Source organism: Mauremys reevesii, linkage group 9, assembly GCF_016161935.1.
Source record: "Mauremys reevesii isolate NIE-2019 linkage group 9, ASM1616193v1, whole genome shotgun sequence".
NCBI classification, from domain to species: domain Eukaryota; kingdom Metazoa; phylum Chordata; order Testudines; family Geoemydidae; genus Mauremys; species Mauremys reevesii.
Window position 1 is genome coordinate 4168397 of NC_052631.1, and position 25875 is coordinate 4194271.

Here is a 25875-nt window from a genome sequence, read left to right on the forward strand (position 1 = left end):
CACTTCAACCTCTCTAACCACTCAGTGACAGACTTGAAGGTGGCAGTTTTGCAACAAAAAAACTTCAAAAACAGACTCCAAAGAGAAACTGCTGAACTCGAATTAATATGCAAATTAGATACAATTAACACTGGCCTAAACAGAGACTGGGAATGGTTGGGTCATTGCACTAATTGAATCTATTTCCCTATGTTAAGTTCTCCTCACACCTTCTATGGGCCATCTTAATTATCACTTCAAAAAGTTTTTTTTCCTCCTGCTGATGATAGCTCATCTCAATTGATTAGACTTTTCCTGTTGATATGCATACTTCCACCTTTTCATGTTCTCTGTATGTATAAATATCTCCTGTCTGTGTGTTCCATTCTATGCATCCAAAGAAGTGAGCTGTAGCTCACGAAAGCTCATGCTAAAATAAATGTGTTAGTCTCTAAGGTGCCACAAGTACTCCTGTTCTTTTTGCGGATACAGACTAACACGGCTGCTACTCTGGAACCAGTTATTTCTTGCTTCCTCTTTGCTGTCCCAGGCTCATCTGTTTGTTGTGACAGTTTAATAAACAGCTTATTCAAGGGGACACAGTCAAGCAGGTTTGATCAAAGATGGAGATTTTGTTCAAACGAACCATTTTACAAAACCGAAGCTGAACAGGAATGTTGTAAAAACTCTTATCGGACCTCAAACATGTTAGAAACCTACATTCAGAAGCCTGGCATCCTGGCAGCACTTCAACATGTACTCAACTTTATGCATGTGCTTAAACCCTATTGACTTCACTGTGACTTAAGCATCCACTGAAGCACTTTCCTGAAAACCACAGTGTCAAACTGACAAGGAGAAAAGAAAAGCGAACTTGACTATTTTCATTGTCCAAGCTGAGTAAAACGCAGAAATTAAATGAAAAGCATCACTTGGGGAAAGCAAAATAGATCTTTAAAGCTCTGTTCAGTTATAATAGCTATGTTTCTTTTGCAAGCTAAGGAATTTTGTTTTTTTTTAAACAAAGTGCAGGGTTGAGTGGTTTATTTAGTTTTTGAGTCTGCAAAACACATGGAGATAAAAGAAATAGTTAACCCTTTATTTCTTCGATGCTTACGGTTTTCCAACACTGTAGCTGCATGCTCCACACCAGTTGCTAGGGAAGGATAGAAAGGGTTGGTTGCAAACTTTCTTGGTTTACCCACTTCCTCACAGAACAGAAGCTTGCAAGGACCCAAGACCCTCCCAAAGAGTCTGGCAAACTGGACTCAGGCTTCAGGCAAACACATATATAGATCATGTAAAAGTCAATGGTTCAGGCTTAGTTTCACTTTGAGATTTTGAGTCTTCTTGCACTTGAATCTCCATGCAAAGCCAACGGTACCACTGAAACCTTGGTGAGGGCTCCCTGAGAACAGACAGGTGGATATTTTGGGTCTGACCCTGTAAACTGGAATTCTGAATGGGATGATGCATCTGGACAGGTTGCTCCTTCTTGCTTCTCACAAAGAGAGCTAGCTCTGATCTGGTGGCTAAAATTTCAGCACTCCACACCCACTCTCCAACCGGCTACTTCCTTAGCACATAGCACAATAGCTAGTGCACCTGTCTGGTATCTCCCCAGGAAAGGGGAGCGGGTTATAGGTCACCCTCTGGGGACAGGACGCTCCCACGCAGCAGGCTGAGGAGAAAGGGCATTTGCTGGTTCCAGATAAGTAGGTACCTCTTCACAGACGCTGATGCCATTTTGATCCTCACAGGGAAGCAGAGCTCCTTCGCACGCACCAGGCAGAGAATGGCTGGAGGGCAGAGGCAGGCTGCAGCAGCTATGGGCATGCCAAGACAGTCACAATGGAGCAGAGCTTAACTGCCTTTAAGGAGAAACAGGCTGTGCTGGGCCTCCCTCAAAAGAACCACCAACCGTCATGCAACTTTAGTCAAAACTCAGATCTAACACCCATCTCTGCCACTGACTCCCTGTGCGGCCTCAGGGAAATCACTTCAGCTCCGGGCCTCAGTTTCCCCACCTGTAAATGAGGGCCATTAATATCTCCCCCATCATACAAGAGTGATAGGCCATCTCCTAAAATTTTCCCGTTGAACATTTTGCCTTTTTCAACCGAAACATGAAAATTTTTTCAAAAGAAAATGATTGACAAATATGAAAACTTTGGTTTTGTCAGAATTTTTCTTGGAGGGAAAAAGATCATTCCCCCAAAAGGTCCAAGAGATGTCCCAACTGAGCCTACTCTACAGTACAGAAAATTGCTGACTCATTAAGAATGGGAGTCGCTTTAGAGACGTGTGCTCCATCCCCTTCTCCTGGTTTCCTTTGCCAACTCTACCTTCCTGTGCCTCATACATTCCAGAGGATCAGAGCTGAAGTATTTATGGCCAATGGGGCTGAGGCTTTGAAAAAGGGAGAAGGATGTGATTTGGATGAACCACCATTTTCACTCCGAAAACTCTGGTTGTGTTTTGGTTTAAACCTTAACAGACCTACGGTTAATGAAAACAACCTGCATGAGAAAGAGCATCAAAACTGATCAATAAATAACCAGCACAGTCCATACACTCTCTGTATAATGCTGCTAACAAATATGGCTTAGATGTTCAAGATGCACAGAACTCCCCACACCTGGGTCCGTCCCTAGACAGCTTGTGGGGATATATTTAGGTGCTGAATAATTGCAGATAAACCAATATACCTGGTTATTTTTCAGTGGGAAATCATGTCCATAGCTTGCTTTCACAATTATTCCCCTCGGATGGGTACTTATCTACACTAGAACTCAAAGAAATGTCCCTAACTTATGCTTCTGCTTAGAGCCGACATTCCCATAGGAACCAACAGGGATTCCCTTTGCTAAGGGCAATGCTCGCTTCATGTAAGTTTCTAGAAGGCCACTTACCACTCTGGCAGCATTATCTGACACTGAATGGGACTGAGGGCCCTCAGACCTCCCCTTAACAGGAAAGGGGAGGGTGGTTTGGACCCCATCACATATGAGCAGGCCACAGTTCTAAGGGGAAAAGCAGAAATGTATTGCAAGATAGGAGCAAGGTGCATTGACAGAGCCGTGCATAGGCAGCCCAGCATTGAACAGGTTAGGATCAAGAGACATTAGCAAAGTTGTAATGGGGGGTGGTGCAGGGAGACAGCCGGGCTGGGGACAGAATGTGGGGAGGTGAGGATTGTGGGGCACTGGCACATCGGTGTGGGGGAAGCTTACAGAGAAGCTGCCTACACTAAACCTCATTTTCTTGAGCGCAGTTTGTAGTTTAAGTGGCTACAGCATGGCACAAGCCTCTCTCTTTTACCCCTCCTATGTATATATTTTAAAACTGTTATATAACCTTTTTTCAGTCAGACTCATTCCTACCTGCTCCCCTGTGCGTCAGAGATTACCGGCTTGCCGCATTTTCATCAGCAAAACAAAAACAGAAAAATACTATTATGGGAAATGGCTCTGCTAAGATGGAACGACTTTTAAAGTCCCGCATATCCTGCTCTCCTAGGAAGAATCCCTTCCAACCTCACTCTAAAATGACATTTTCCCAGTGGTAATTTCACAAGCACTCAGGATTGCTCTGTCACTGTGCTGCATGTTCTTTGCAAAGGCAACATTTTCCGACAACAAAACTGCCTGTCGTGGAGAGCAGAGCACAAAGCTTTGTTTTTCTTCATATGATGGGAACTAAGAGGGAGAGAAAGGAATGTTGCTTTAGCTCTGGGAGTTTGGGGCATTGGGTATTTCTTGGCATGCAGCATAGTTACCACTGCACCCGTGCAAAATGTTCTCCCACAAAAGGGCTGAAATTTATTTAAAAAAAAAAAAAGTTAGTCTACTTTGCCCGGGGCTACTTGATGTAAAACTGAAATCAGACAACAGACCAGCCTCCAAAATCAGTACCCCACTATTCCACTGTGCACTGTACTTGTCTGACTAAAACTGATTCATTATCACAGAATACAGCCAGGCTTAAAGCATCAAATAGAAACGCTGGTCCCTCTCGCTCCAAATTCCGGTTCTCTGTAGTGCTCCACCTCCCCTGGCGTGATTGAAAGTTTCATCCTTTTAAACTTCATCTTCACACAGGAAGGCAGGTCAACATCTTAAGGAGGGCATTCAGCTTCAGCCGATCTTTTAGACAGACCCTTCTGTACTGTGCCCGGTGGACCGTTCAGCTGAGTCTCGGATGCTGCTTTGGCGTTCCCTAGTGCAATGGTTCTCAAAGCCGGTCCGCCGCTTGTTCAGGGAAAGCCCCTGGCGGGCCGGGCCGGTTTGTTTACCAGCTGCGTCCGCAGGTTCGGCCGATCGCGGCTCTCACTGGCCGCAGTTCGCCGCTCCAGGCCAATGGGGGCTGCGGGAAGCGGCGCAGGCTGAGGGTTGTGCTGGCCGCCCTTCCCGCCGCCACATTGGCCTGGAGCGGCGAACCGCTGTCAGTGGGAGCCGCGATCGGCCAAACCTGCCGAGGCGGCAGGTAAACAAACCGGCCTGGCCCACCAGGGGCTTCCCCTGAACAAGTGGCAGCCCTAGTTTGAGAACCACTGGACTAGTGTAATGTGGACTTCACAGCCCGGGACACTAGCACAGCTGCTCCTGCAGGCACCAGTCTGCTAAGTTCACCGCTGTGAATGGCACTTCAAATTGGGTCAGGTTATTTTACTCTGATCTCATTTGCTCCCTTTCCTGGGAGGGGCAGCACCCCAGTGCACCAATGGCAGAATGGCCACTTCTTCAAACCTCCTTTTCCTCTGCCTAAATATTCCAAGCCTGGACATCATAACTCTCCTACTGCCTTACGCCCTCTGTTGGCCAGTGTTGGATCTACACTAGGTGTTACATTCTGTACCTCAAAACAGCACCCTGGAACCCCCATATTCAACACTGTCATATAACTATGATGTAGTCTATACAAAGTATGCCTTAGCAACAGAGAGTCCTGTGGCATCTTATAGACTAACAGACGTATTGGAGCATGAGCTTTCGTGGGTGAATACCCACTACATGCATCCGACGAAGTGGGTATTCACCCACGAAAGCTCATGCTCCAATATGTCTGTTAGTCTATAAGGTGCCACAGGACTCTGCTGCTTTTACAGATCCAGACTAACACGGCTACCCCTCTGATACTTGAAAGTATGCCTTGTGAGCTATTATTTTAAAAGTCTTGATCTGCTGAACATTAATATCCTGTTGGATTATATGTGCTGTCACTGTATGGGAATTTATGAAGTTTTGCTATGTGTGTGTTCCTGAAATATGCTGGAGATTGGGAACACCCACAACCAGCCCTTCAGATACAACAACGGAGCAGCCAGACATGCTGATGGTCCACTGAAGGGAATCCACACTCCCATGGACCATCCCAGGATCTGTATACAGTGGAGAATTCTCAGAGATAGCAGGGAGACAATGGAGACTGCTTGACTCACGTCATAGCAAAGGGTCTTTCCAGCAAGCTGGAAGAAACTACAAAAGAGGGGAAGTGGCGTCATTACTTGGCCTCACTTTCCCCCCACAACTCAAACACATCTGGAGGACAAAGTCTGACAAGGGGAAGGTGGTCCCGGGCTGGAGATGAGTTCCAGCCTGTGTACTGAAGATCTGTGACCAGCTTGTACTAACAGGGTGTGATACCGCTTGAGTCAAATCCTATTTAGTTTATAGAACTTAGACTGCAAACTTAATTTATCTCTTAGGTAACCAACTTTGATCTCTACGCTCACTACTTATAATCATTTAAAATCGATCTTTCTGTGGTTAATAAATCTGTTTTATATTTTACCTAAAACAGTGCAGCTTGATTGAAGTGCTTGGGAAATCTGCTCAGGTTACAGAGGCTGGGGCACATTCACTTTCCTTTGTAGAAGTGGCGAACTTAATGAACTTACACTGCTCAGGCTTCTGACCAGGGCAGGACGGTACAGCCCCGGGAGCAAGGCTGGGGAGCTGGGGGGAACTGGCTGTCACCTCTCTGTTGTTGGTTCACGAGTGGCTGGGAGAAGTATTCATGTAACTCAGTTGAGTGTGTCTCTGTCTGTGTAAATGAAGCACCTGCCCGAGGTTTGTGGCTTAGCAACATCATCACAGTGTGAGAGGGAGCCCAGGTTGGTGGGACACAATCCAGGTTGCACCCTGTGAAGACCTGTCACACTAGGAGTCAAACTTTGTCAGCTTTCTGTCTGGTCTTCCTATGGGTCTTCCTATTATTCTTTATCATCTGTAGCCCAGTCTCTCTCAGCACAGAGGAAGGCACAATCCCCTTGCCAAATAATTCAGTCTGTGCAGCACCTCGCACATTTTGGACACTACTATAATAGAAGTAACACAAATAATAAATAAATAACAATAATAATTTGAAAATGGTTCATTGGCTGTATCTAGGCTTGGAAGGAACAGATTTTTTTTTAACATTGGTAAATATGTGTAAACATTGATTTCACCATAAACACCCAAACGAGCGAAAAAAATATTTCCATTGCTAATAATCGAAATCTACATAACTTGCTTGAGCACCTATTAGAGACTCTTACATAATTGTCTGACACTCGCACAACTTTATGCCACTGAAAATGTAAATCGATAAAATAAGTAAAAATGCTTAAAATCAAACGCCGATATTAGCTGTTAAAATAATAAAAAATAAAAAATGAATTCTGCCAAGCCTCTTTACAGCTGTGCTTCCCTTACGCCCCTTGCCCAGGATGCTTTGATACGCAGACAACACAGCAAGATATTAATATCCCAGCAGAGAGATTAGATGCAAAACTAACGTATGCTATACTATTAAAATGTTTCCGGTTTCAGTCAAATTAGCTGCTTATTATCAACATTGTTGTCTATTCGGAAGAGAGTAGGGGCTAAAAATTTAAATAAATGAGAACAGAGGGTTATAGAAGATTTAAAATAGACTGTGGTTTGGCATTGTGAAACAACACATGTGCTTGCTTATAAGATGAACTGCATCAAGGTCTGATTGGAAGAAATACTCAGCACAACCTGCCCCTCTCCCCCACCCCCACTTCTATCACTGGACTTACTGATCATACTACTCACATGACGGGAGAAAAAATAGCAGGGATAAAATATGTCTATTCCCCAACTATCTGTATATTTCTGGTCTATTTTATATACCCACATATCATATATTCTCATACATGCTTTATAAACACTCATGCATTGTGTGTATTTACACACATATATTTGTTCATACAAAGTATCCATGAGCATTTAGACACATCGATAACATTTATCTGGTTTGATTTTAACAAAGAACACAGCAGAACCCTTTTTTTAGGGACATGAGCAGCATTCTGATAAAATAAGGTTTGGGTATAAGAGGGTTTAAGTTAGCGGGTACATGGTTTAATTTCACATACAAGGAAGTTTCTTATCACAGGGATTTGGACAAACAGAAGCCTACGAAACCTGCAGAAGGACGCCCTCAAACATGCACAGCCTGGAGTGCTACTTACAGAGAATCAGCCAGAGCCACCGTTCATTTCCAGCTACAGTGAAGCCCGGCCATTAGCTAATGCCCCAAATTCGTACAGTCATTCCTCGGTGTCGCACACCTGAGCCCAACCCGTCCCCCAACTCAGGCCAGCGGTTAACAAAACCTAGCAGTAGAGGAAGGCTGAACATATCTTTTCCCCCTCCTAGGCCTGCTCTACCGCTCAGGAACGCTGGAAGGAATGCAATTTATTAGTTTTTAAAGGCACATAGCAGCTGTGATTCTCACTAAAGAACAGAGCGGAGCCAGTAGAAGCAGCACCCTCTCCTGGCAAAAATGACACTTGTTTCAAAGGTTTGTCTCTATACGCACTAACAAAAACAAAAAGGCTGTCCTTTTCAGCTGGACGCTAGCTTAGCAGATGAGTCACAGCAGTGAAGAGACAACGCCACTAACATTCACTGGGAGGAAGCCAGCGAAATGCCTAGCAACCTCTATTTAAAGGGATGAGCCGCTGCTTGCAAATTAATCCACTGACACTGGCGGGAGCGAGCCTGTGTTTGTGTCTGTCTCTCTCACTCGCTGGGAGAGGGAGTGCGAGGAGCGGGCCTCTTCTAAGCAGTTTCCTGGAGGAAGGATGCTTTGGAGCAGCATGTTTTCCGATTTACAAAATTCCAAAGCAAGCCACCAGAAAAGCAGAATGCCCCTTCCCCTCCCCGAGCCATGCAGCCTGTCCATCCTTTGCTGACAACAGGTATTTCACGGAGGAATTATACAATGGCAGGGGTAAAGCCTCTTCTTGCACTGAACATCCCAGTGTCTATCGTGCGGGTATATCAGCACCATGGGAGCATTGGCAACTGCTATAGTTAAGGCTGCAGAAGTGTTTCCATTCTAACCTCCATTTTTAGTCATTTCTCAGAACCCCCAAACCCTCTCTTCCCACCCTCTTCGCCCAGCCAGCAAGGAGACGCATGGTACGTCTACGTTGCAGTTGGACTGGCTAGCCCGGGTCAGCTGATTGGGCTTGCAGTGCTTGGGGGAAGGGGCTTTATAATCGTGGGGTAGACATTTGGGCTTAGCTGCAGCCCAAGCTCCTGGACCCTCCCACCTTGCAAGGTCCTCGACTCCAGCCCACGTGCGAATGTCTACATTGCAATTCAACAGCCCTTTAGCTCAAGTCAGCTGGCACGGGCCAGTCATGGGTTTTTAACTGCAGTGTAGACATACTCTCACGGGCTCTAGATTTTATTACTATTCATAACTTATTCATATTCATTATAGGGAGACAGTGTGCGTAAGTGATAGAGCACTGGACTGGGACTCAGGTGACACGGCTCTGCCACTGGCCCCCTGATGACCTCGAATAAATCACTTCATCACTCTTTAGGCCTCAGTTTCCTCCTCTGTAAAACAGGGATAATGACACTCTCCTCCTTTATAAAGTGCTTTGAGATCTGCTAGTGAAAAGTTCTATGTAAAACACAGATATTATTATTATTATTTGTATCACAGTTCTGCCTAAAGGCCTCAGTGAAGATCAGGTCAGTACTGTGCTAGGAGCTGTACACATGTAGTAAGAGACAGTCCCTGCCCCAAAGAGCTTATAACCCAGTCAGGACAAAGGAGCAAGGGAGGGAAGCCCTTTGCAGGTCTGCAGTTCAGGTAACTTGTCTTTTGGAGCAGCTCTTGTTCTACTCAGACTAAGTTTTCCAAAAGCCCCTGCTGCGTCTGGAAACCTGTGTGTGTCCCTGACAAACAATGCAACTAGCATTTCCAGTGGCACGTCCTGATTTCTGAGCGCCCCACTTCGTTCTAACCGGTCTGGGGCATGGAGGAGCTAATGGAAGGTCTATTAAAATATTGCCATGAAAAACCGAATGCAATTCAACCTCTTACTTTCTTTACAAAGGTGCGTGGAGGCTCTTGAATAAATCTGTGCACCCTTTTTAGGGTAACTAAGGCAGAATATGGACATGCCAGTCTCACTTGCCAAAGTTTTCAGCTGAGTCTTTGAAATGCTGGCCGAGGACACCGGGGCTAACCCTTCTTCTTCTAAGAAGCGTCACGGGGATCTCTACTGCCCAAGCAGAAGGGACAGGGCTCATCGAAACCCACCCACGCACACTTGGACACTAAACCGAATCATACCCCAGAACAGAGGGCTGAGTTGATTCTTTCAGGATTTGCACATGTCATTCAAAGAGCTCTAGGCATTTCAAACCGGAGGCTTAGGGGCCGTTCAGCTGTCTTCTTGAGTGGTACAACCACCAAGCAGAGGAAGCCCAAGGAGAAGAACAAGATGCCAGCACAGAGCCCTGTGCAGCAGTGAACTCGCCAGAACGGGGTTTATATACGAGACACCAGTGACGCAGAGCTCGTGTGAATTTTACCCACAGAGTGTGAGTGGCAAAGCTGGGAACAACGTTTAGGTGTCCCTGGGCAATGCTCTAACTGCTAGATCATCCTGCCCAACAATGAAGGTAAACTTCACTTGACTGCTATTAGCTGTGGTCTATCTGCATCACAGCCATATATCTGAGGCAATGCTAGAGAGAATTGTCGACAGAGTCTCATTTTTTCCCCCTATGCTGTTTATAATTCCTTCTTAGAAACCCGAAAACAAAATCTCTCTCTCTCTCCCCCCATCTGTCGATTTCTCTTTGGCAAACGTCGACTGCATTTTTCTTCCCGTCTGGGTTTTTTCTTACTTTTCGGGTTGTTTGTTTGTTTTTGTATTTTTAATTGAGCACAAGCCAATGTGGCAATAGCCTCTCTGTTTTTCTCCTTATTTGCCAAACATACCATCAGCCATGCCCTCACCACCTTTCTGGGAACAGGGTTTCCCAGTGAATTTCAATTAAGAGGATCTTTCAAGTGTACTTCATTTTCCTCTCCTTTTCCCCTTCCCCCACCTTGTTTAAAAACATTTAAAATATATATGTAAAATATGACTATATGGAGATATACCTATCTCATAGAACAGGAAGAGACCCTGAAAGGTCATCGAGTCCAGCCCCCTGCCTTCACTAGCAGGACCAAATACTGATTTTGCCCCAGATCCCTAAGTGGCCCCCTCAAGGACTGAACTCCCTCCCCCTACAGTGCTGTGAATCCAACCATAACAGCACTGGGGTGCTACCGCAAGAAAATTAGAGCATGAAACTAAGTGCTTAGGTTTCACTGTCCAAGTTGAGCACCAACTTTGCCTCTGTTTCCCCATCTGTAAAATGAGAATGATGATACTGACCTCCTTTGTGACGCTGCTTTGAGACCAAGGGATGGAAAGCATCATAAAAGAGCTAGGTGTTACTATTATAATTGATACTCCATAGGTTAGAAATTACAGATGTCTGGCCCAGATCATGAGAACAAGGCGTGTGGGTCTGAAGATAAGAATGAGTCTGATAGAAATTGTTCCATTGAACTCAGCAATGCCATCTTCTCAGGCTTTTTGGGGAGCATCATCAGACCTGTCCACAGATGGATGTACTACAACCTAGTTAGATTCCTGGCAAAGAAGAATTCTTTAGCCTAAAAATCAGAGTTTGTCATCAATGACCTTGTGCAGTTTGAGGCAGGTCAGGCTAGAGGCCTGGAGCTCTGTCACTTGCTTTACCTTGACCATCACTCTAACATTCCCTCTTCTCAGAGAGGTAAGAGACAGAACAACATTTGCCAGGGAATCACCTCATTCCCCAAAGCTAGTTTCCCTGATAATCCTGGCATTTAAAGGCACTGAAAGGTCCTCGCTCAAGAACGTTAACCTGCTGCCAGCCAGACAGTGGACAGGGTCTGTACACCCCACTGCAAGACCATATTCTATCTCTGTGCTTAGAAAGACAGAACTTTGGCATCTGAATGTCTCACTGTAATTAACGTATTTATCCTCCCAAGACCCCGTTGCTACTATCCCCATTTTACAGACAGGGAACTGGGCCACAGGGCAGATTAAGAGATGTGTCCAAGGTCATGTGGCAAGTCTGTGGCAGGGCTAGGACTTTAAGTCAAGTCTCTCGAGTCTCAGCTCGGGGTTTTATGTAACAGTCCCTCCCAGGATCCATCAGGACCTTGCCCAGGTGGCAAAGGAAAGGGATAGCTCAGTGGTTTGAGCATTGGCCTGCTAAACCCAGGTTTGTGAGTTCAATCCTTGAGGAGGCCCCTTAGGGATCTGGGGCAAAAATTGGTCCTGCTAGTGAAGGCAGGGGCTGGACTCGACCTTTCGAGGTCCCTTCCAGTTCTAGGAGATTGGTATATCTCCAATTATTTAAAAAAAAACAAAAAAAAACAAGGAAAGGTGTAACATATTTCACTGCAGACTCCCTGAACCAGATCCAGTTCTCATTCAAGTCAAGGGGAAGGAGCCTAGTGACTTTGGCGAGAGTGGATCAAGCCCAGTGTTCCTTTAATAACCCAGCATGTTGTGGGTCAAATATTCTCCCACTCGGGAAGCAAGCAGCTACACTGACTTGGTTTTAAAGGCTCTCATAAGAACATAAGAGCAGCCAGACTGGGTCAGACCAAAAGTCCATTTAGCCCAGTATCCTGTCTACCAACCGTGGCCAATGCCAAGTGCCCCAGAGGGAATGAACAGAACAGGGAATCTCCAAGTGATCAATCCCCTGTCGCCCATTCCCAGCTTCTGGCAAACAGGCTAGGGACACCATCCCTGCCCATCCTGGCTAATAGCCATTGATGGACCTGTCCTCCATGAACTTACCTAATTCTTTTTTGAACCCTGTTCTAGTCTTGGCCTTCACAAGATCCTCTGGCAAAGAGTTCCAAAGACTGACTGTGTGTTGTGTGACGAAATACTTCCTTTTGTTGTGTTCAACCTGCTGCCTGTTAATTTCATTTGGTCACCTCTAGTTCATGTGTTATCACAAGGAGTAAATAACACTTCCTGATTTACTTTCTCCACACCAAAAATGAGTTTATAGATCTCAATCATATCCCCCCTTAGTCGTCTCTTTTCCAAGCGGAAAAGTCCCAGTCTTATTAATCTCTCCTCATACGGCAGCCGTTCCAAACCCCTAATAATTATTGTTGCCCTTTTTTGAACCTTTTCCAATTCCAATATATCTTTGTTGAGATGGGGCGACCACATTTGCACACAGTATTCAAGATGTGGGCGTAGGATGGATTTATATAGAGGCAATATAATATTTTCTGTTTTATTATCTACTGTAACCCTTTCTTAATGATTCCCAACATTGTGTTCACTTTTTTGACTGCTGCTGCACATTGAGTGGATGTTTTCAGAGAACTATCCACAATGACTCCAAGATCTTTCTTGAGTGGTAACAGCTAATTTAGACCCATCATTTTATATGTGTAGCTGGGATTATGTTTTCCAATGTGCATTACTTTGCATTTATAAACACTGAATTTCATCTGCCATTTTGTTGCCCAATCACCCAGATTTGAGACCTCCTTTTGTGGCTCTTTGCAGTCTGCTTGGGACTAAACTATCTTGAGCAGTTTTGTATCATCTGCAAATTTTGCCACCTCACTGCTTACCCCTGTTTTCCAGATCATTTATGAACGTGTTGAATCGGACTGGGCCCAATACAGGGCACTGGAGGACACCACTATTGACCCCTCTCCGTTCTCAAACCACAGCGCTCCCCTGCTTCTTGTTTGATCCCCATGAACATGCAACTCACAGTCCATCCCAACTATGACCTGTCTGAGCAGGAAACACCCAGACCACCTTACCTGCACACTGAAAGCAGCCTCATCCGTAGAAGGTGGGGGGGGAAAGGCACCAGGAGGCGCTGGGAGGTTCCCGAGATCATCTCCAGGAAGTGGTGGTGGCGGCGGCGGCGGCGGGAAATCTACAACAGATAATCACAGGATTTAGGCTTAAGATGGTGCAAACGAGCCAACAAAGTTCATCATACAGAGAGCAGGGAATGAGGCCAGCGGCTAGAGCAGGACCCTGGGCAGTCAGGATTCTTGGGTTCTATTCCCAGCCGTTCCACTGACTCATTGTGTGACCTTGAACACGTCATTTAACTGATCCGTGCCTCAGTTTCCCCTGGCTGCCAAAGGGAGTTAACATCATCCACCTATTTCACAGGGGGCTTATGAGGGTTAATGAATGTTTGTAAATTGTTCTGAAATCTTTGGATCCAAGGCTTGAGGAGCCACATGCCAGCTCTTCTACATCTCTACTGCAGTGAACCCAGAAGTGCCTTAACCCCTTAGGAAAGTCTCAAATACATCCAGGGCGAAAGCTGATATTGGATAGCGAGCCTCTAAAGAAAGCTGTGGTGTTCCTAAATCAATGCCCAGTGGACATACTGCCGCATGGGAGGAGTTACCTGCAAATCTACATAAAGAGGGAGATTTGGGGGCCTGGGGGATAGATTTTCTTTTTCTTTTTTCCCCTTTATTTTTTTCAGATGCAAGGACTGGTAACAAACCTGTGATTGTCTGTACAGCACCTAACACAATGGGGCCCTCATTAGGGTCTCTAGGAGCTGCTGTCATACAAACCACCAATAGAGAACAATACTGCTACGCATTCAGATTACCCCGAGAGAGCTCTTTTCCTGTGTCCCTTATGACATGGACACGTGAAGGATGCAGAATGGTGTATAAGCAGCATGAAAGGAGATATGATGGGGGGAAATACAGGTTACTTGAACTCCAGCACTGAATTTAGTTTCCTGGGAGAAAGTTTACTATAATTCTGGCTGCTTTGGGATAAGGCTCTGTGCTGGCAGCGTTATACAGAAAGGTTCACTGCTGGCTCTCCCGTGGGCTGTGTGTGTGTGGATTAAAACAAAAATATTAAGTATTTTAAACAAATAACGCCAGTGTTGATCCAGGGGCTGCTGCTGAGTTTGGTCACTTGCAGACACTGTTTTAGTAAACACAGACTCCCTCGGTAACAACTGTCCCGTGTCCTGACGCCTCGACCGACCGGCAGGTCAATTGTTTATCTTCCAGGTGAGAGCTCTGGGTGCTAACTCCAAGTTGCCAGGAGGCCGGGTTGAAAGCACTTCTCACAAAGCACTCGGAGGGGCTCCTTAACCAGAGAAATGGGGGTGACATCAGCTGGCTACATCCAGAACGCCTCTCCCCCGCTTTCACTTTTGAACATCAGCAATGCACACGCACCCATTGTCTAATGCGGGGGAGGCAGCGGGCAAATCGTCAATAGGAGGTGTAGTGAGCAGGATTCAGGCTACATAAGCAATGCGAGGTGGTGTGGGTGGGCAGTCCTGGGAAGCTTTGGGTCAGGTTCCATTGTTACAGACTCTAGCAGAACCTACAGAGCTGACCAGATGTCTCATGCAGTCTGGGATCCTGTCTCAGAGAGGAGCCAGTGCCAGCTGCTTCGGAGAAAAGTGCAAACTCCTAGTGCACAATTATGGATCAACGCTTCCCTGACAGTAGTTTCTTCCTAACCCCATGCAGTCAGTGGTGGCTTACGCCTTGAAACACGAGGGTTTGTATCCGTTATAAATTGCTATTCTAAAACAACAGAGCTGGGAATGTTCTTATTATGCATAGAAATGTCTAATCCTAAATCTTAGACTGTTCAGTATCATGAAGCAGTGTGTTCCACAGGTTATTTATGTAGTACGTAAAATCATTTATTTGTATCACTGTTAAATGTGTTGTTTTAAAACTGCATCATGTGCCCCCTTTGTATTGATCTCGGGAATAATTTTCATGGTGTCAGGGATCAGGGGCGGGGAGCGGGAAGGGATCATCTTGCACTGATCCATTGAGCATCTGTTAGCAGTAGCTGGACATGCCTATTACCTGTATCAATGAAGCACCTACGTAACTGAACCAAGGATCAGTTCCTCCCTGTCCTAGGTGCTGAACAAGTAAAGGATGGTCCCCAAGACCTTCCTGCGGGTTTGGGCAATGGTGGACCTTGACTCTTCCTGTGTCTTCACTTTCCTGCGTTACATAAATATGATCAGGTTACAGCTCTGAATCTTGTTCTGTCTTTGTACAGCTCCAAGCACAACAGGGCCCTGGTCCACGATAAGCACTCCTAGGCAACACAGTAATACAAATAAATAATTATGACTATATTCAAAGGGAGAGTTTCCCTCTTCCTGGAAACTTTTACACCTTCTTTGGACGTAACCCTGTGGCCCCACAAATAAGGATCAGACATACCAAGGGCTTGATACTTATTCTAGCTCAGCCCACGGGATATCTCCCGGTGCTTAACCCATCTGGTGCCCCATGCATAGCTTCTGCTCCACCAACATGGCACACCCTGGTGTGCACCAGGGAAGGACTCACCCTGCCAAGGCCGAAGTTTGCAAAGAAGCAGAATATAGGCCCAGACTGCCTTGGATCTTGTGTCAGAAGGGGCACAATCCACCCCGGGACAACACTACAGTCTGTGTCAGGGGGTTGATTCCATGTTCATTTAACACCAGTGTCCATTCTGGTGTGGTGGCACTTGCAGCTTGCAACATAGATTCATTGCAGCATATCCTTAGCTGGTGTAAATTGTCAATGGAGCTATGCCAGTTTATACTGGCTGAGGATCTGCCCCATAGATTGTAAACCCAGAAAGGTCCATTATGACCACTCACAGTCTGATTTTCTACTTGATGCAAGGACCAGAGAAAGTCACCGAGGGATTTCTGCATTGAGTCCAGCACTCCTGGTTGATAGCAATGCCGTCTCTTTCTCCCAGTGTCAACGCAGTTTCCCTCAACACTTTTCTATGAGAAATCTCTTACGATTCCCGAGAGTTTTGCAGAAATCTTTTCCTTGCACTCCCATGTAATTCAGACACCGGAGTGGAGTGCACCCCTCTCTCGGTCTCTCTTCTTCCACACCACTCGTAGAATTGCTCTTCTTTGGGTTTAGACCATGCTATATGCCTCTTAGCTCCCACTTCTAGCTCAGTCACTGATTCTCTACAAACCCGCCGCCTGCAGTTTAGTTCATAATGAATTCCAGCCCAAGCCTCTTCCCAAACTCGGCTGATCTGCCTGCAGAACCTGTCTCTTCCAAGCCCAAGATCTTTTCCCCAAACAGCCACTCTCACCTCCCTTTTCTCCCTTGGAGTTAAGGAACCGCACTGTCAGCTTCTCGCTGCTGGGTTCCACCTGCTGATAACCATACGAGTCACCGTATGGCACTCTGTTACACCAAAGCATCATCTCCATTTTATTTCCAGACGTGACAAAGCAAAGTGCACTGAAATCATGCCTACGGATCTCCCTCTGTGTAATATGCAGACACGCACTATGTGTGTTTATACCCCTCTCTTTCAGCCTCCACCAAGCTCCTCTCTTTCTTGTCCCCCACACTCCTGAAGGAGCTCTCAGCAGCAGTTGCCAGGCAGGCCCGATCCTGTGATATCTCAATGGACATACCCTGGCAAAGAGCCCTGGTGCTTAAAACGTTGCTGTGTCTGCACAGAGGGGATAACTGGAGCAGAAAAGAGCTAAGTGACTGGCTCAAGATTACACTGGAAATCTATGGCAGAGCCAGAAGAACTCCATCCAGTGCTTTACCCACAAGCCTACCCTTGGTACCTGAATCATCATGATGACATAAGGCTTTTTATATACACCTCCTGGCTTCATTTCAGATCCCTGACAGCCAGCCACAAAGCCTTACCCTTATTGTTAGGCTCGGAAGGATTAGGTTTGCATTGGTAAATGTTGGTAAACATTGATTTCGCTGTACACACGCAAGCCAACAAAAAAGGTTTCCATCCACCTTCATCGACATTTACAGAGAGGCAAAGTAAGAAAAACACTGCTGGAGAACTTAAAGAGAATTTGATTTAAGAAGATTTACTTTGTATATTTTGACATGTGATGTTAATCCCTCCACGCTGCATAATTTTATGGCACTGAAAAAATAGATAAAAATTGAAGAAAAAATTGCTTAAAAAGCAAACATTGATCTCTGTCGAAATTTGACAACATTTAAATCAAATTCTGCCAAGCAAGGCCGGCTCCAGGCACCAGCGCAGCAAGCAGGTGCTTGGGGCGGCCAACGGAGAGTGGCGGCACATCCAGCTCTTCGGTGGTGGGTCCCTCAGTCCCTCTTGGAGGGAAGGACCTGCCGCCGAATTACAAAGCGGCAGCATTAGAGCTGCCACCGAATTGCCGATTGCGGCTTTTTTTTCCTTCATCTTCTTCTGTTTTCGCCACTTGGGGTGGCAAAAGCACTGGAGCCAGCCCTGCTGTCAAGCCTACTAATTGCCATGGAAGTAATTCTGTATGTTTCAGTAAAATAGGCTTTTTTTCTTTTCTAGTAAATTTCGACATTTCATTAGCATCCTTGCCAAACATAAATCCAAAGAATACACACCTAAATGAGAAAGGGGGCCTTAAACTTCCTGGGAACATTTGGATTTTTGCCACGGGGTACGCAAAGACCTCCAAGTGGGTGCCCAGTTAGCATACCAGACTCCTCTCTCACTCACAGCCCATCCCTGCAAACACAGTGAATCCTAGTGGGTGCTGATGGCTGTAAACACTGTGCTTGGCTATGAGCATTTGCAGGATCGGGCCTATAAAATCTGCTCCAGTGTTTTCAAGGGGAATCTGTTTCCCAATCGGGAACTGAAGTGCATCAAAGCAAATGGCCTCCACTGACTAACACAACTGTTACTGGGAGATTCTAGACCTGGGAAGGAATCGCAGGTTGGTAATTTCCAGACACATGTAGAGGTCCGCTTGCCTGGCCAGAACAGATTGTTTGAAAAATCAAAACAAAACATCTTTTCTGGAACAAGCAATAACTTCTTAATGAAATAAATCAACCAGCAAAACAAGATTCATGCTTGTGTGCCCAGATCACTGACTAACATCGGAAAGCTACAGGATTAGATGTTTTTCATTACTCTCCTATTATCATGAGTACTTCTAATTCTGAAGTTGGTTTAGTGCTGGTTAGAAATATCCAGAGAAAAAACCTCTTCTGTTTATTCTCAGAACAGAAAGACCAAGGGCAATGGCAGAACAAGATTGCTCCCTACTGGCTCCTCCCGCCCCCTCCCCATGTGCTTCAGCTCTGAACGGATGATATCTAAGGATGAGAATGAGGGGATAATGCAGGCTCCAGTGCCAAGCCCTTAGCCTCTGCCAAAAAGGTCAACAAACTGCCACTAATTGGCCCTTTGTTTATGGTGGTTTTTATAATTGTGGCATATTGAAAACTGTACTGGAAATTGCAAGCTATCAGAGAGAGAGAGAGAGAGAGAGAGAGAGAGAGATAGTGTTTTCCTGGTCCTGTCTGCAGGCTAAGGGACTCTGTGTGGAAGCAAGCAATTAGAGTCAGTCTGGAAACAGCCAGATTAAAGCAAGGTGGGTAAATTGTGCCTCTCTGTTTTAGGGAACAGTCTGCTTTGTCTCTCTCTGATTTAGGGTTCTTGTGTACTATTGTTCTGAATTCTAAAAAATAAATCTGTGTTACTTTGCAACCTTTCAGCAAGAGTATTGTATGTTATTATCTAACTTCTCTCTGTGTATACCACGAACATAACAGGAACGTGCTCACTTATGCACTAGCCCTGACATCCCTAATTCATTTCACATCAGCCAGAGAACCTTCTGAGTACTTACTCCTGACCACTACTAACGTCTCTCTCTCTCTCACACACACAATTATTCTATAGTAACAGTCCCAAAGCACTGCACTACTGCAATGTACTACAGTATTATTAACGACAAACCCTACAGCTTACAGTAGTGACAACGCAGTGTTTTTATATATGCATTGTTCTGGATTTGAATCAGTGACCTTCCGGTGTGACTCTGTATCCTATTTTCAATCCTATGAGCCATCAAGTTTCCAGTATAAACAAGTCATAGGATCACTGGCCCTTTGAAGGGAAGATGGACCAGCCACGCCTGTGCCATAATTAATTAACTGCTTCCCAGGGCTAAGATGGTCAGGTGATAACTTGATGGACCTTGGGCCTTATAGAAGGACAGAGAGCAGCCTGCAGTTGGAACCACAGGGAGTGGGAAGGCTCCGGTGGAAGGCACTGAGCCAGAGTTTGCAAGAAGTGGGGCACTCCCGGGGAACCTGCTTGGGGGCTGAGAGCTCTATAATGGCTCAGGGAGAAGCTCTCAAATGTAGCCTGGATAGGGCCTGGGAACAGGGCTCAGAGGATGGGTTGAAGAGAATCCCTGAGGGGCAGAAGAATCTTTGTTGATAGGACTCTGCAGTTTGGACTCTTGCTACCCTGGAAGGGATTAGGTTTGTTTGGGACTTGGTCAGAGCCACTTTTCCAGCACAGATGGGGGCATGGAGATGCATGACACCCTCCCACCTCGGAAAGGAACCTGAGACGGGGAGCACGAATAGTGCCACATTCACCCAGTAAGGTGCGCTACAGGGAGGGCATGCCTTATGACAAAACATTTATCTACAGAATTTTTGTTGCTGCTGCTGTTTTTTAATGTATGTTATTTGACCAGGGAGGTGTTTAAGAACCCAAAACAGCATTTTTTTCCTGGAGCACTGCAGAAAGAAATCGACAAACAGTCATTTGAGCCCGCATTTATACATTCAGAACAGTCACATGACTGCATATTATTTGCATGATCTACCTAAACATGCTAATTCAGCCTGTGATTACTACGTTTAACTAACATACCTACCAGAGTCACTCTTTAGACTGCCATGCTCTTTACCAGCTGTTAATCTTCCCATGTTAACGACATTTGCTAATCAGCTACTGTATTAATAAGCAGCTAAAAACAACTGGCTAATTTCACTCTCAGCATTTAAAAAAAGGAACATTGACTCTGTCAGATAGTTGCACTAAAAATTTACTGCACCACCTGTTAGCTGAAATATTGTTTTTATGGATTTACATTGTAGTAAAAGGTCACTGGCTGTTTAAGACTTAAGCAGTTTTAATTATTCTAAAAGTCTCTTAACAGTAAGAAAAGGAAGCTCAGAACAAACAGCAGCAGGGACTCTAATTAAAAGGGCCAATTCATCTAATTTTATTTGGGGTTAATTATTCAGGATTCACTCTCTGATGTGTATGGAATAGCAATTAGTAATTTTAGTGGTTTGAAGAACATTGGAGGTGTAATCAGTTAAAATGAGTGAGTGTTTACAACACAAGATGGTGAATTAGTTTCTCCCAGCTGGAGAACGGGAACATTAGTCCCCTACAGTTCAAGACTATGAATCGCGAGTGCTGGTTAAAATATTCTATTCAAATAAAAAACACACATCAACAATCACCTGGTATTTTTGTTTACCGCATGGAAAACCAATGTATAGAGGCACCATGTCCCATATCAGTTTAGCCCTCCACTTTTGAAACTTCATTACCCAGCTACCAGAAAAATAATTCTCCTTCTTCCCCCCGCCCCCAGCCCACACACCTCTAGTTAGCATCCCTCTGAACCCTTAGGTGGGATTCTGATCTGGTACATTAGTGTAATCCTGGAGTGGCTCCCCTGAAATCACTCCAGATTTACTCTGGTGTAACTGAGGTCAGAATCCAGCCTCCAGTTGCAAAAGCTTCCCCAGGCACAGCTGTTCCGCCTCCAGTCCACCTTTCCTAGATTTTACCTTTAATCAGAACAAAGCAAGAGGCATGATTTGCCTCTCACTTAACATGACAGGATGCTCCTGTGACGGGTTCTCCCCGAGGTGCCACCTCACTTAAAATATTACTTAAAATCACCATCATCAAATCTCTTTTCCACCTGTGATCACTGATGCAGGAAACCTCAGGCTCCCAGGCTTATGTAAGACCGCCGCGATTCTCCTCCACGCTCCTGGAAAGGCAGCAGTTAACATACAGTTAAGCACCAAAGGTTCAGTTCCCCAAAGCATGAAGAAACTCAGCTGCCTCCCCAAGCCTCGCTGAGCTGGAAGTCCCATACGGACAAAGTCTCTCCTGAAATCCCTGGTCATTTCATGAGATCCCATCATGAATTAGCTCGTGTTTGTAGAGCACTTCGAAGACGTCCTACACCAAATGTCAAGTAAAATCACTACCTGTCAAACGGGTGTGCCATCCCCACGTGCCTCATTGCGGCCCGGGGCAGGGCTGCGGGTGTGCCCAACCTTAATTCCCCGACTGGGCATCAGTACGTCTCCATTATCAGATCTGGGCCAGGAGAAGCCAAAACAAAGCTAATCTAATGTCCCCTTTAATGAGGTTTCAATCCCCCAAACAGTCCATAAGGCCCTCACCCTGGGCCTTCGTTCAGAGCTCCCACAGCTTAAAGCCCACAAAACAAGGGCTCCAAGTCTGGTCAGGCTTCTCCAGGAGACCCTCGGCATCCCGGCCTCTGTCCCCGGGCGTCCCTCAGCCTCACAGTCTCCTCTCTGGGCCCTTCTAAGGGCACTCCCCTTCCTCCCCTCTGAGCTCTCTAATCCTTAATGGGCGCTTGGCTATATGGGGAACACCAGGCCTCTTCAGCTGCACCTGGTTAATGTCCGGGCCTGGCTAGCCTCAAGCCCTTAAAAGAGACAGACCACCCGTCACATCACCAGCATCTCTGACTTACACTGACAGTAGATGCCATTATAGTTTCATAGAATTTAAGGCTAAAAAGGACCTTGAGATCATCTAGTCTGAGCCTCTTGTACACCAATCACTGATGCTTCAGAGGAAGGAGGGGAAAAAGAAAGCCAGCAATATCTTTGGCTAAATGTGCATTGGGGGAAAAGATCCTTCCTGCCCCCTGAAAGTGAGCAGCTGAAGCCCTGAAGCATGAGATTTGATTATAGTCATTGTCTTAAGGCAGAACTGCAAGTGTTATGAGCACACCGAAGTCAATGCCGGCATTCCTGTGCTCCTCATGGCCCATGAAGGAAGAGGATGAACAGGGGGATCCACAGATTCACATATTCCTAAGGCCGCCCTGACCATCTAAGCTCTACCCCCATGCACAGAGGCCACAGAATTTCTCCCAGACGTTGACTTAAAGCAGATCATTGCACTACAGCACAAGAAGGTATCTGTACTCAGCTGAGCATGGGCTATAGATAATATTTCTGATTCAAAACTGCTTTTCTGTATGACCTTGGACAAGACCCTTGACCTATGTGTGTGTCATTTATACTCTCTACAAGAGAGATGACTACGTTTATTCACCTGGGCCAAGGGTTTGGTAATCCACAGGTGAAGAGCCTATGTAAATTCTCCTCTCACAACCAGTCTGACACTGTGGTAACTCAGCTGACTTTGGTGAAGTTACAGCAAATGTATACTCCTGTAAGAAAGAGAAAAGTGCTGTCATCATCATTATTATTATAGGTCAGCTTTATCCCATTAGTTTCCTGACCTGCAGTTTAATACAGCTCAAGGAGAGATAATACAAGAAATATGCTTTCACCTTTTAAAATGTTAACTCAATCCATCTTAAAATAGACGGAGGAAGGATGGATGGTCTTGAGGTTAACTCGAGCTCTAGGCTTAATTGCTGGTTCTCTCAGAGACTTCCTTTGTGACCTTGGACAAGTTATTTAACCTCCTTGTGCTTTAGTTCTCCACCTGTAAAACAGGGACACCCTTCCTTCCTCCCTCCCACCTGGCTGTCCTGTCTATTTACATGCGTAAACTCTTCGAGACAAGGACTGTCCCTTACTCGGGGTCTGAACAGTGCCCAGCACAACGAGGGAGCCTCTGAGTGGTCCTGCAATGCAAACAAGGATACCAATAATTGTCAAATGTTAAAGACCAACACAAACAGGTCGCCAAGACGGAGAATTTTCTGCATAAACCATTCGGGGCGGTAGGCGGGAGAATCTCATCACAAAAGCAAATTACTGACTTTGAAAAGAAAATGTACATTGCATTCACATGTATAATCTTCTCTCCTGAATAGAATGAGAGGTTCAGGAAGCAACACAACCACGGAGCACTGTTTTGCTCAGACAAAACTGAAATAGGTAATCTATTTGTTTATTGGCTTGTGGGGTTAAATTCATTGTTCACTGCTAAGTGCACTTGACAAGAGTTGACACACGCATTCACTTATTAGAGAAGGCTGTTGTGACAGAGTTGGGAAAACGAGTTATGCCACTGGATTAAACCTTTAGTGACTGCTAAGCGTATAAAATCCATTTATCACCTGGCATAAAAAAAAAAATAAAAAAAAAAGCCAAGTCACACTCTCTTTCTTGGCCATTAAGATGGAGTGAGTCAACTTTCTGGCCCTAGGGTAGGGGGTGTTTGTGTCAATGAAATTCCACCCTGTTAACATGCACCCCAAAGCCAGGCAGCCTCTTTCTGCTCAGCGATGAAGCACAAAACATTCCACACATCATGCAAAGATAACAGCAGGCTTCCAGAGTTGTTTTTATTGTCAAGAGACTTCCTGAAGAGTGAGATGCGGCAGCTAACCATTTTTAAGATGGCATTGATAAGTTCAAACTCTTATTTGCATTTTTTCCCGCCATTACCAAGTTCAATTCCAATCTGCCTTGTTATGGTAAATCAAATGGGTCTGATGGGCTTAGATCAATCCTCACCAACTAAATATACCACTGTTGCTTAAATGTTCCTTGAGTGAAGGGTCAACTTTTGCAAAATACTTTCCTCGCATAATCTTCTGCTGGTAGTTTGATACATCAGAACAAAGCCACCAAATTGGAAACACAACAACAGGCAAATAGGCTTTACAGCTCAACCAATCAAAGAGGTGGGAGACCGAGTTTCAAATTGGCTTGTTTAGTTCCTTTCCCCAAGAAGCATTCCATGTAATACCTATAAACAGCCACATCAAAAGATTAAAGCAGAACATGTGTCTTTATCAGACACACATAGTTTACTGTTTTCAGCTGCAGAAACAGTGACTGCTTCCTTCCTTCCTTCTATTGCAATTAGCGTCCAATTCTTCATTTTGCTGATAAATGCTACTAGGGAATGGAAAAATTAACTAGATTTTCTTGTGAATATAAAAGAACTTGCTTTTGATTATTTGTCTGTGTGATAGTCTAATAATAAATCAAATTACCTCCTTAATCCCAGAGGACATATTCAGATGAAAAACCCAAATGTTGGATAAATAGAAATCCTTTTGTATTTTTTCATCTTTCAAAGTAGATAATTTACTCTGCGTTTATGGCTTGTGTGTTGTTGTTTTATGCGTAGACACAAATTCCAAGCAGATTACGCTTACTAGAAACAGCATGTACATTCTACGTAAATGCGGATTGAATAAAGATATTTGTTATTAGGTCAAATACAAAATGTAGGTGTCTTCAGACGGGGTCCAATCCATGCACGTGCAGAGATGCTGCACAAGGTCTATGTAGTACTGAAGTGGGACAAAAACCTACAAAGGTCTTCCCTGCACAGGGACAAATTTCATTCATAACCCCTAGTCTGAACTTTCCAAAGAAGCATCTGTATTTGCTACACAACTCATCTGCAATGGGACACATCACCAAGAAGGGGTGTTCACCTCCTCCTCTGCCAGTCTGGGCTTGGAGAACTACAAACAGAAAAACAAGACAGTGTTCAGAATGCTGGGGAATCTCTGAATATTAGCTGGATGCCATGGAGGCACAGGGAGTTTCAGTGAATTAGAGACTGATTCTCATTTACACTAGGACACTTTACATCACTCTGGCAGTGTAAGGAGCCTTAAAGTGAGCATGTTAGGCAGAGCGATGTAAAAGCGACTTAGTGTAAATGAGAATCAGACCTGCGATGTTAATGAAATACAGAGCAAAGTTCACGCAGGAAGAGGCCCAGAATAAGGCTTATTTTGAGGGCATAAGTTGGACTTAAATGGTACCTATGTGGTACCCATGCTGGCCCTCTGCCCAGCAGTGGATTTCACCCTGTATTCCCTATACTAAGCACAGGGATATCATGGCAATGTTAATTACTTGGGTCCGCACTTTTGGGAGCATTTACTCGACCAAGTAGTTCTACTAAAGCCAATGGTACTAGGCAGGCAGTAAGATGCTATCTGTCACGAGTCAGAGAATTAGAATCTAGCATTTGTCCAGGCAGCACTGCCATGACTTTAATGGTGACCATTATACTAAATATGTCACATTGGGAGCTGGTCTAAAAATGCCTTTTTGTTGTTGTTGTTGTTGCAGAAAATGTATGATTTTGTTTTTTCAGTTTTCGGTGAAAATGCCTTGTTTCATCAAAAACAACTTTTAAAACAAAATACCACTTTTGGATTCTGTTTTTCTGATGAGAAAATTCAAACAAAATGAGCATTTTCAGGCAAAATTTTGGCTTTGGATGAAAAGCCCAATTTTGTTGAAAACATATTTTAATCACCTCTAGTCACATTCTTCTAGAGCTTCTGATGGCTACCTGAGGCAGCATGTGCAAATTAGTCCATAATAGTCAAGGTGGTGAGTGCTCACCAAAGAAACATACTTGGCAGGATGGGGAAACGAGAGGTCCATTTCCCCTCCTTCCAAATTTCCCTTTGTTCAGGATGCTATAAGAAGGGGCAGTTGGAAGGGGACCCC

At 45.0% G+C, this 25875-nt stretch overlaps 1 protein-coding gene across 15 annotated transcripts in view; it reads right to left on the minus strand.

Annotated features, from left to right (window-relative positions):
• The window catches only part of LOC120371563 (LIM domain containing preferred translocation partner in lipoma), a 493573-nt gene that overhangs the window by 194574 nt on the left and 273124 nt on the right, over window positions 1–25875 (minus strand). For all 15 annotated transcript variants that reach the window (XR_005584438.1, XM_039487445.1, XM_039487443.1 and 12 more), the window contains one exon: window positions 13159–13277. Coding sequence is in view for 14 of the 15 variants with exons in the window: in XM_039487445.1 (XP_039343379.1) it covers window positions 13159–13277 (119 nt within the window). In the remaining variant the exon portion in view is untranslated. The remainder of the gene's footprint in view (window positions 1–13158; window positions 13278–25875) is intronic.